This window comes from Protomyctophum parallelum (genome assembly GCF_964188405.1).
Source record: "Protomyctophum parallelum genome assembly, chromosome: 19".
Lineage (NCBI taxonomy): Eukaryota > Metazoa > Chordata > Actinopteri > Myctophiformes > Myctophidae > Protomyctophum > Protomyctophum parallelum.
In genome coordinates this window covers 20,478,282-20,490,794 of record NC_139717.1, presented here as the reverse complement: position 1 = coordinate 20,490,794, position 12,513 = coordinate 20,478,282, and the positions used below count along the sequence as shown (strand labels likewise).

The window sequence follows — 12,513 nt, the reverse complement described above, 5'->3', positions numbered from 1 at the left end:
TACCGACCACCCCCCGGCCTTTCTCTCAGGGGAGTGGCTGTGTGTCGTTAATGATGTTCATTAATATTTGATACAGCCAGTTTCTGGAGAAAATGGAATTAATGTGGCCGCAAAAGCCTTGAAACTACATATGAAGGCAATGTCGCTGCTAATATGTCACGCCCAGCTATCAACACATTGCGTTCCTGAGATTCCTTGTTGACATAAGCTCAGCTGGTGGTGACTCAACTTGTACTAAACATTAAATATCAATAAAATAAAAATAAAAAGAAACATATAGGGGATTCACACTGAGACGGACTGAATCCGTTTCATTGGAACCGTTTCCGAATACGGTTGCCTGGTCCCCGATGGCCATGATTCACATTGCCCGAGATTCAACAGCGCACCCGGGTACACTTGCATAACACACTTTAATCCTCCTGATGACAGTGTGCTTGATGGCTGGCGCGCACGGACACTGACCATCAACTGTGCGACATTGTCTCAAATAAATCCAGACACACTGAATTGCATTGCCTCTTTGGCTTTTTGCCGTTATACTACTTCACTGTCAGCCTGCCTGCTGTTCACTGTGTCAGTCAGTTCTGTGCTCCAGTGTATTCGTTTGCTATGGATTCTACTTTAGCATTATTATTATTTTGTTTTACTTTGGAAACTGTGCCAAGCAAAGCCCAAGAGCCACGTGTAGTCCGCAGAATAAGATCAGCGCGGTGCTGCGCGTATAAGCAGATTCAACAGGAGAAGGGCGGCGTTGAGAAATGCGCTGGTGTTACGCATCGTGCAGCGGCTGTGTTTTTTTTTGTTGACGCTTTGGCTCGTCGACTAGAGATAATGTCACGTTCTTTAAAAAAAAACAGTCCACTTCCTTCTTTAGGTACACATGCATTCACATTGGAACGATCCGTATCTGAATACACTTCAACGGTCCAGAGACCCTCCCCCCATGCGGTCCCGGGGACGGTTGGGTGATCCGCTCCCGGGAACGGTACGCATCATTCACACTACCACAACATCTGCCAAGTGGTCCCGAGTGCGCACCCGGGACCATAGTGTGAATCCCCTAATAATTAACATTCAGTTTATGTTGTGCGACAGGCAGATGCAGCCACCCGCCTACCCGGAAATGTAGTCTCTGGGTTATTTGACTTGTTTCTAACGCTTATTATGTTACTCTTTGGGTATTTGTACATTTCCACCTTCAGTCGATGCTTCATATCCATATGAGTGAAAAGGCCGGGGTGATCGGTTTATTCTTCAAACGCAGTTCTTATATGAAGAGATCTAAAATCCCCCTCTATGGTGATTTCAATGCAAATAAAAAATACATGAACCTGGGCTGACGCCCTCTTCCGAAAGTGACGTCAGGACTTTGGTGCTCTATAAGGACAGCGGCTAGTGTTCACTGCTCTACCTAAATAATATATCTCTAACATGATATATATCGGCCAGAAACTCTATGGCATGATGATGCACACAACTCAAACCATAAACATGCATGGTTGACAACACTAATGTACGCTTCTGCCCTTGCATTTCATCCATGAGTGCCCTGAATGTGACACTGCTTGGATCAGCTGAGCCAGATAATGCCAATACTCTGTGAAGTCATAAACTATAATGCCAGTAATCTTCATATTTGGGTGAGGACAGACACGTCATGCTATGTCCAACACCAAAATTGTCTACAACATTGCTGCAACATGTCGGTTCTGGACAGCTAGCTGCCAGCCTGACTCACTTTAACATTCGGCACGGCACTTCTCATAGGTCGTCAGCAATATGTACAAACCAGGTTTTATGTTGACTGCCTGGTTAAAGCAATGGCTCTCATCGTTGGTTCCGGGTACCAGTCAGTTTTGTTTATTTTGGTCATGAATGAACATTAAATGTGTTAATTTCTCACAACTTTTATAAAGACCAAAAAGGCTTAGGATGAAGCCAATGGCTTATTTTGCTTTTGCCTATCATTTTAACAATAAGCAGACTTTGAGAAAAAGAAAAAAAAAATCAAACAAAACAAAACAAACGGCAGAAAAGAAAATAGGACAAAAAAGAAAAAAGACAAATTTGATCACTCATTCAGGATTGCACGTGAGAAGAAATGTTATTATACTGTTCTAGTATTACTTTATCATCATAATATATTATATAAATCATAAGATATGATTAATATATATACTAACTTATAATAATGTTCTATAATAACTATTATTTTAGATTTATACATTATTTAAAATGTATTAATTGAGCTATACACTTTTTCAGTTCATTGTCCAGGCCGTTCCACAGATTCACCCCTGATGATGCCATATCCTCTAAGATTATACCTACTCTTTAACCTCGAACAGCTCCAAATGGACCCTCACGGGACTGTAACTCAATGAATTCAAGGGGACGGAGCTAGCCAGACCCTGAGAAACGATCTGGATGGTTCATGATATCGTACAAGATCAGAAATGTATTTCCGTGAACAGACAGTAGGTAAATATGCGTCCTAGAGGGTGGAAAAACCTACGAGGGTACCGCCGTCCAAAATTCAGAAAAGGTAACCAACCGTGGGTCCCGAAAGGGGCTACAACAATGTAAGATTGTGTCTCCGGGCAATGACATATTGGGTAGCAGCAACTCACATGACATGTCTGTGGGGAGTAAAATGTAACATGGTAATGTTCCACAGATTACTACACTTAAGGTTGTAGTTAAGTAAATTATTTCTCCATAGATTGATTGCATAGTGGACACATGTGCCTTCTACACAAGTGAATCCCGTTGACTCTCATTATAATATTATGAAGTAAAATATTTTCAAAAGTATCTGTAGAACATGCATGCAAAAACAAATCTATGTTCGCATAATGGTAGTGTGAGCAAGTGTAACCCCTAATGTTGTGGTTCCCAGCAATAATGAAGCAGACACATGTAGTCACAGTCTGGATTCAGTGTTTTCTTTACTAGAGACCACCTGAGTAAATCACACAAATAATAGTCAGAGGCAGGTCAGAACAGTCATACTTTCTCCAGCTCCAACAAACCCATATAACAAACATAGAAATCAGTGAACTTCCATTCCATAGCAGTGATGGCTGTTAGCACAGATAGCTAATGTAGCTACTATCAACAAAGATTCTACATGCAAAATGTAGGACAGAAATTCAATTTTCATGACTAAGTAATGTTTCTCTTGTTGATTTGTTTTGAACATCTTAGGCATAGTAATGCAACATTAGACAGTGTTAACCAGGTGTGGAGATCAAAACATACCTGTCTCTTCAAAGCCCAACAGTGAATAGACAAGCCACACCTCAGCATGTATAAGCCTCCCCTGACCACACAGTGTTACATGTTTACTCTTTTGGGTGTACATGATAATTATTGGAAGACCAACAAGGCAACCGGTCCGGATGGAATGTGTGTTTTTTTACTAAAAACATGTGCGGAGGAATTAACTCCTGCCATGGCAGTGTCTATTTCAGATATCCTTGGACACATATAGGCTACTGTGCCAGAAATCTGGAAAAAATTCCAGTCCCAAAGAAGCCCTGTCCACAACAGAATAATAACTATCGGCCAGTAGCATTAACCTACAATGTGGTCCCTTTGGAATGATTTACCACCTTACTTAAAAAATGCTGAGTCAGTCGATGACATTAAAAAGCTGCTAAAAATCTGTAACATAAACATGTTGGTTTGTTATAGTGTTTATTTCTATGCTTTGTTGATTTCTATGTACTGCTGCACTGTTTGTATATGTGCTGTTTGTTGCTCTATGTAATTTTATTGCTGCTGTATTTTTGAAGGTTTTCTTGTTTTTGAAAGGCACTTATATATTATTATTATTATAATAAGGAGAGATAAGTCCTTGAGCTACTGGCGGCGTGCACCAAGTGTCTTAATCCCGAAGCTGCTTCTCCTCAGAGATCCGCCTTGAAGGGCAGCCGAGGGCCCCGTCGATCACCGTCTGGAAAACTTGAGCCGCAGCAGGTCTCCCACCTCGCTGACGGCCTCCAGTGCCTGGTCGAGCATCTCCCTGGTGTGGGCCGCCGACACGCAGAAGCGGGCCCGCCCCTCGGTGACAGGCGTGGCGGGGTAGCCGACCACCACCGTGCCGATGTTCCTCGCCTGCATCTCCCGGCCGAACGCCGCCATCTTTGCGGGCATGCAGAGCATGAGCGGCACGACGGGGGAGTCGGTGTTGCCGTGGACGATGAAGCCCATGCCGCACAGCACCGCGCGGAAGTAGGCCGTGTTCTCCGACAGCTGCCGGAGGCGATCGGCGCCCAGCGCCGTCCCGTCCTCCCCCATGATGATCGTCATGGACGCGATGATCTGCTGGGCCACGGGGGGCGACATTGGCGCGGCGTACAGGGCGCTGTGCGAGTGGCTCCGCAGGTAGTCGACCAGCTCCGTCTTCCCTCCGATGTAGCCTCCCAGAGCGTTGAAGCTCTTGGTGAACGTTCCCATCATGACGTCCACGTCGCCGGGGTCCAGGTCAAAGTAGTCGACGACCCCTCTTCCGTTGGGGCCCAGGGCCCCGATGCTGTGGGCCTCATCCAGGTAGACGTAGGCCTTGTAGCGCTTCTTCAGGGCAAGTACTTCCGGCAGACGCACAATGGAGCCCTCCATACTGTATATGCCCTCGACCACGATGAGGATTTTCCTCCAGGGTCCGCGGCTCTCCGGCTGGCCGCGCACGACAGCATCCCTCAGTAGCTCCTCTAGATGTTGCATGTTGTTGTGTTTGAAGACCCGGATGGTGGATCCGGAGAGGCGAGCGCCTAGCACCAATGACGCGTGGCTCAGCTGGTCGCTCAGTATGAGACAGCCCTTCCCAACGAGAGCGGGGATGTTCATGGAATTGGTTGCGAAGCCCATGCCGAAGACCATGGCCGACTCGACGCCGAGGAACCTGGCGACCAGGCGTTCCAGGTCCTCATGGATGTCCAGGTTCCCCATCTCGGAGCGGGTGCTGCCAGCTCCAACTCCATACTTGCGTGTAGCTTCTATAACAGCCTCGGCACAAGGCCCGGTGTTTTCGGCAAAGCCGAGGTAGTTATAAGATCCCATGTTGATCACGCCCTTTATTACCTTGCCAGTATGCTGAAAGGTCCAGTTGTTGTCATGGGAGACTCTCTCCAGTAGGTCCAACGTTTCCCCCGGGACACCACAGACGGGTTGGTTCCAGATGTCCCTGCACCTCATGTACAGGTTCCTAAATAAGAAGCTGTCAAAGTCCTTGTACAAGGGGACAAAGTCCTTCTGCTCGTCTCTCTCTCTGGGTACGTGACACTTCTCAATGTGCAGGATGTCCCGGAGGTAGCCGAAGACTGTGAGAATGAAGTAACCCAAGTAGGTGAGCGCCACCACCAGTAGAGGGGTCTCCTCGAACGACTCTGTGAAGGGTTTCCTGTGCGAACTGGGATTGCACGCATCATTCTCATTCTGAGCATCAGCCATTTCTTGAGCACCCTTTAGGGGAAGGTCTCTCTCTCTGTGTCTGTTTATGTGATTATATATAGGCCTGTATATTCTGTCTGTTTATGACATATACATCCGTCTCTCTCTGTCAACATCTAAAAACATCACCTAGGTTGACCAGACATGATCTGACGTCACACGGCACAAACAGTCGCCATGATGCATGTCTAACAATGCCGATTTGTGTTGTCCCTTGTTGAGTTTGTCAGTTATGACCGGTATGGTTGTTATGAGTCATGCCATATACAGCTAAGTAAGTCTGTGTACTGAACTTGAGATAGGTATAGGCTAATGTCATTCATCAATGCGAGCATCACCAAAGGCGACAGTGTGCACAAGAAGTTAACTGTTTTACGTTTACGGCAGCATCAGGAGGTGTATGTGGAACTAGTAGACTAGTAGAAGATCATACATGTTGTACTTTGATCACAGAAGATGATGCTGATGGTCAAATCATATAACAGGCCTTGACTAACTGCTAGATACCAGGAACATTCATTCTAACGCATACACGCACACTTGACAATGAATAGAACATAGAGCTGAAATTTGATGATGAAACAATAAAGTAGCCATAATTATACTGATTTCTGTATTATAGATCTTTCACGTACGCAATCACTGGCCTTAATGTGTTCGCCCACATTTGGTTGGATTGGTTGGAAGGGGGACTCGGTTGCAATTTTCCAAGTAAATTTGATATCGCATAGACAAATTATGAAATGATAAAGACAATATCATACATGTGATAAACTATTTTGTTCGACTGACGGTGGTTGCGAACGTTTTCCTCACTGTATCAATGATGTTGTTCTTTCAGAACAAAATAGAGCAACTGTTATGGTTCATGCCATATACAGCTAAGTAAGTCTGTGTACTGAACTTGAGATACAGTGTACTTCATAAGTTACAGTGCAGCTTGCATTGTGCTTGATAGCGAGATGTTTCTCTGTCTGCATTGTACCGTCTTGATATTTGGCGCTGCGTAACGCTGGCTGCCTGTTGCTGCTATTGTAACAAATCAATTTCCCCTCGGGGATTAATAAAGTATTTTCCATTCCATTCCATTCCATATGTGAGGCATCCTGTTAGGTGGCACCCATAAGGTCTGCCTGGCATGCGACAGTAAGGCTAGCCTTGTACATCGTGAGGTCAAAATTGTGCATTATCATGCCACGTTCCTATGTCACGCATCATCATATCTTACTGTCTGTTTCTATGATCCAGCACTATATATATTCCCTGTCTGTCTAATAAACTTTGTGAATCTATGGTGTGATACTGCCTCTGTGTCTCATCATTGGTTCTTCCGGGCCTGTCTCCGTACCAACAGAGGTACTTCGACTGGATCGTCACACAGCCTAGACACACTACCTGCCTGTCAGAGCCAGACTGAGGTTCCATTTAGAGATCAGTACACCGGTCACCACAGTGGACAGCTATTAAGATGTCAGAGTTGCATAATTATGAGCCACCACAGTTGACGCATACACGGACACCCACTGCCCAAACCTCAGGGATATCTACTCTTTCCTTTTCTATTAGGACACCCTTATAGCTTGAAAGTAAAACTAATCCTAAAGTAACATCTAAGAAGCACTAGAGTTGAAAAACAAATTCCAATTTATTTTATGTTGGGAGGAAATTAAGATTTTTCATCTGTCCACTAAATTGGACATCACTGGCTTTATTTCAACTACAATGCATGCTATTGACTGTCACTCTATATGCTTTTGTTTTGACAATGCTTCATTTGAAGTAACCTTTTTTAATATGAATCAATGTGTTTGTTATTAGAATGCCACCTGCGTTGTTTGTATATAAAAAAAAAACATTTTTGTGCATCATTATTCACATGTTGTGAGCAACAACTAACTGCATGGGCAATTAAGGTAAACTAGAAAGATGCAATTCTGGTTGCCTATCTCTATAGGAAACCACACTATTATAGGCAAAAGAGTGACAAGAGTTTCACAGACTTGGGTATGTCACCGTATACTGGTCCATCTTGCCATGGAGTGGTGTTGTAAACATTACCAAATTTGTCAAGTCCTGACCAGTTTTAGCTTTTGTTTGCTAACTCTCCCTGTAACAAAGACTCTGACTAGGACGTTGGGCTATATGACATATGACATGTCTAGAATGACAATCCCTATATTTGGCCCAAGCCGACCTAGTGCTGATATCAGATAGATATGGTAGAACCATATTTAGTAGGCATTAAGTATATTTTATTATTATTCCCTCAAAAGTCCCCCCTGCTACATTTGGCGTGGGACCGTAACCCTAACCTCCCCCGGGGCAGACACCTAAACCTAACCGCAACCCTCTCCCGACCCGCAGCGCACCCCCGGGGCAGACACCTAAACCTAACCGCAACCCTCTCCCGACCCGCAGCGCACCTCGGGGCTGAGGGAACATAGGGCTGAGGGAACATAGGTATGACCCCGTGTGGGGGTCCAGAGCTGAAGGTCAATCTATGGAGTGTGGGCATATCGGAAGCCGCACTCCTGTCAACCTCGATCAGCTGACCTCTTGTGTGAATTGCTGAGGAGCCGTGCCAAAGGTCCCCTCCTTTGGAAGTGGAGTGAGAGGCATCATAGCCACACTCCTTTGAGCCCGGATCGACTGGCTTGGGATGAATCGCTGAGGAGTTGAAGGTCCCTTCCTTGGGAAGCGGAGTGAGCGGCGTCATAGTCACACTCCTTTGGGCCTGGATCGACTGGCTTGGGATGAATCGCTGAGGAGTCGAAGGTTCCTTCCTTGGGAAGCGGAGTGAGCGGCGTCATAGCCACACTCCTTTGGGCCTGGATCGACGGGCCTATACTGTGCTGTGTAACGTGTCAAGTTGGATGGTGTCACAGCCGACGGAATGACTGACTACTGTACTGTGTGTATGTATACTCCTGAGGTGGACTGTCTAGCTGCATGATTCCCAAATGGTGATGTCCCATGATGTGTCTGCACCCACCAGATTGATGAGTGAGCCCTGACTGGAGGGGGCCAGGATGACAGACCTACTGTATGGACTGGAGATGACCCCCACATGTTTTAGTGTGGTTTATTTGCTTCACTTAATTGAAGGGTTTTTTGTGTGTGTTTTATGGAGTTTAATAGCTTTTTGTGGCTTTTTTGTTTTGCAAAATGTGAGGACACATTTTAAAACTTTGTGGGGAGATATGTAACCAGGTAGACCTGTTACTATGGCAACATCAGCCAGGTGCTCCTTGTTTCAAATTAAGGGTGGGGTTTATTGGCAGACAGGTTTAAAAGGACTGGGCTGCATTGATTCAGGGGATCCCCTAGCTTGCTGTAAGGTTGACGTATCTGAGGAGGACAAGAGTTTGAAGGCATGGCTTTTCCTAAATGTATCTGCATACTGGCTGCCTGGTGAATTAGTATAGAAATGCCCTTATTCCATGCTGCTGTGCTCCTCCTCCGGTACGCCAGCCAAGTGTATGGTACAGGATAGTATGTCTTGGTTGTTTATATGATGTTGACTTTTAATATGAGTATTTTAAAAGAATAACTGTGTACAAAACGAAAAGAGAATACAATTCCTTGTTTGAAATCCCAATATGTCTTATTTCCATGCTCAACCTTGGTTACACGAACCTGTGCTTTCTATTGTTAAAGAGGACCTTCCCTCTAGAAAAAGGTGGCGTAGTTTAGTAGGCATTAAGTATATTTTATTATTATTCCCTCAAAAGTCCCCCCTGCTACAAATAGCAGGGGGGACTTTTGAGGGAATAATTTGTGTGACCAAGGTTGAGCATGGAAATAAGACATATTTGGATTTCAAACAAGGAATTTTATTCTCTTTTCGTTTTGTACACATAGTTATTCTTTTAAAATACTCATATTAAGTCATCATCATATAAACAACCAAGACATACTATCCTGTACCATACACTTGGCTGGCGTACCGGAGGAGGAGCACAGCAGCATGGAATAAGGGCATTTCTATACTAATTCACCAGGCAGCCAGTATGCTGATACATTTAGGAAAAGCCATGCCTTCAAACTCTTGTCCTCCTCAGATAAGTCAACCTTACAGCAAGCTAGGGGATCCCCTGAATGCAGCCCAGTCCTTTTAAACCTGTCTGCCAATACACCCCACCCTTAATTTGAAACAAGGAGCACCTGGCTGATGTTGCCATAGTAACAGGCAGAGGTGGGGACTTGGACTCGAGACTCGAGACTCGACTTGGACTCGAGTCCCGATTTTGATGACTTTAGACTTGCTTGATCAAATCAAAAATAGACTTGGACTTGCTTGGGACTTGAATGCCAAAGACTTGAGACTTGACTTGACTTGAACGCCAAGGACTTGAGACTTGACTTGACTTGAGCCAGGGCTGCCATGTCTCACCCTTTGAGTGTGACAGTCACGCAATTTAACCCTTTACCACGCACCACGCCACACATGCCATTTCACACGCATTATAAATAACAATTTTCTCCGCGGCTCCGCCGCGTAATAACGCGCACTCATGTGTACGGTAAAATAGCCGATCTGCATGCAGCGCTGATATATCATATATGCAGTAGGAGGAAGAGGAGGGTAAACAGTGGACCTGGCCAAATCGTCGGCAGGGTCCCTGACTGTGACGCATGGAAATGAGCCATGCGGACTTTGCGGAGTTTAACATCGCTTCGAAATATTTTTCATGGAAGACAATATAGCCCCCACAAGTTACAACAAGTGAGTAAGTGTCAAAGTGACCATCTCTCGTCTTCTATACTGGTGTGGCGTCTCTTGCGTGATATGAGGAAGTGGAACGGTGCCAGTAGCCCGTGCACATTATAGGGACAAAGTCGTGTGTGTGTGTGTGTGTGTGTGTGTGTGTGTGTGTGTGTGTGTGTGTGTGTGTGTGTGTGTGTGGCCGCATCGCGACTTGTTTCTGTTCAGAGAGAGAGAGAGCCCACAGATGTGTTTGAACTAAGAAAATGTAAAATTAGGCATTATCCCACATTCCAGTTTTCGGACTTTTTATTTCACAACATATTCCCCAATTTCCACTGAGATTATGGGGTGAATGAATGTGAATGAATGAATCTCTTTCTGTCATAGTGACATTGTCCTGCATCAGATCATGTCCAAATCAGGTTCTCCAATCTCCAGTAGCCTCTTCAGTTTTTTGAAGATTTTGAGTGGTGCAACCACTGACCACTCCCTTACGGAGCTATGTGTGTGGCTGGCTGGGTCTGAGCAGTGAGCACTATGTGTGTGGCTTGCTGGCTGGCTGGGTCTGAGGACTATGTGTGTGGCTGGCTGGCTGGCTGGGTCTGAGCACTATGTGTGTGGCTTGCTGGGTGGGTCTGAGCATACATACATACATAGATAGATAGATATCTTTTTCATTTCTACTTTAAGCATGAGGAGGCTGTCAGCAGCTGGCATGGAGGTGAAGACATCAGTGTTAAGGTTAAATATCAACGTTAAAACGGGACAAATCCACATTAAAAAGGCCAATTTTTTTCGCCGCCGCCCTTCGGACGGCGTCGAACGCATTAAGACACTAGAGTCTCACTCTTGACATTTTCTGAAATATGGCAGCCCTGACTTGAGCCCTCTTGACTTGAACATTTTCAAGTCACTTAATACCTTACAGCATCTGATTATCTTTTTTATGACATGTAAAATAGTTTGGTATTTGTATATAAAGGGATGCCGCGGATCGGATATCGGGTCGATATCAGCCAAAAAACGTGATCGGGATCGGATCGGACTACAGCAAAAATGACCGATCCATTCCAAGCACTGCAAGCACTCCACTCCAGTCCATTCTAGTACTCCACTCCAGGACTTTATTCCTCCAGCAGTGTGCGCTACAGAGGCATTGGCAGCCCCAGTCACACTTCACAGTCTTCGCAGTCTTACTCTTGCACAGTGCAGGCTGCTAGGCTAGCCACTAGCTATTACTGCGCGCTGCTACTCAGTGTGGAGAAAGCCACATTGACAGCCGCTCCCGCATGGGAGTATTATATATTCTAAAACAAAAAAGACCCAACAGCCGAGTGCAAAAATGGATTCGCCACCGTGGCAACAACAGCAGCAAAGTTTCAGCCTTAGCTCCATGCAAGCTAATCTTTAGCATTGATTAGCGTCAACATCTTAGACGAGAGACGGAACAGCGCAACAAGCTGACAGCTGAGCATGACGACATGCTCATGTTCTTAAAATGATATATCCCCACAGTCCCCAACATTTGGTTGACAAATATGACCGCTGTTTGTCAATACTTATGTGACAGACCATGCTAAGATGCTAATAACTGCTTAAGTGCTAACCAATGCTTAAATAAACAGACACTATTTCCATTGTCACGGACAGACAGTGTGCTGTGTAGCTGTAGGACAGTATGCACGGTTTGGGGATCAGGGGTCCCCACTCCCAGCCAAATGATAGGTTCCATTTGTACACTCTAAATTGACATTGATTTTACAATATAAACAAATACAAAATAATAATTTGGGGTCACAGAGATACAAATTGCTGGGTCCTTAACATTTTGTGCATAATGTGCATAATACTAATAAATAGTATGGATAAAAAAGGCATAGAATACAATAAAATAAATTTGTCACTAGAACACTTCCACATTTGAAGTATAGGCTCAAGTTGTTAAAAATAAATGGGTCAGTTATTCTCAACCTATACTCATGTGGAACTTGTTTGTTGACTATTATTCTGGGGAGGTGTTGTTCTCTGTTTTGAGTAATAATATTATCACTTGATCAATCCTGATTCAACATTCCAGACTATAAAATCTGTAATAAAAGGTAAAGATAAAAAAATGTCTGACAGATTTGGGAAAGCATAGAGCGACTTAAATATGTGCTGGATCGGATTGGATCGATATCGGATCGGTATCAGTTATCGGATCGGTTTTGATGATTTTAGATCGGTATCGGATCGGGAGTGGAAAAAGTGGACATTCCTCTTCTACCCTGGATTTGAACACCTTTTCAGTGCAAGTAATGACATTTTACCATTGTAATAATAATAGCCTGCTTGCTCAGGGGAAACAT

General features: G+C 44.7%; 1 protein-coding gene across 1 annotated transcript; it reads right to left on the bottom strand.

Annotated features, from left to right (window-relative positions):
* Positions 1-3,954: 3,954 nt before the first annotated feature.
* Positions 3,955-5,457, bottom strand: LOC310876837 (serine palmitoyltransferase 2-like; the record flags this gene model as incomplete). Its single annotated transcript, XM_083790490.1, has 1 exon — positions 3,955-5,457. One exon carries the CDS (start codon positions 5,455-5,457, stop codon positions 3,955-3,957), a length of 1,503 nt encoding a protein of 500 aa, XP_083646616.1.
* Positions 5,458-12,513: the final 7,056 nt, after the last annotated feature.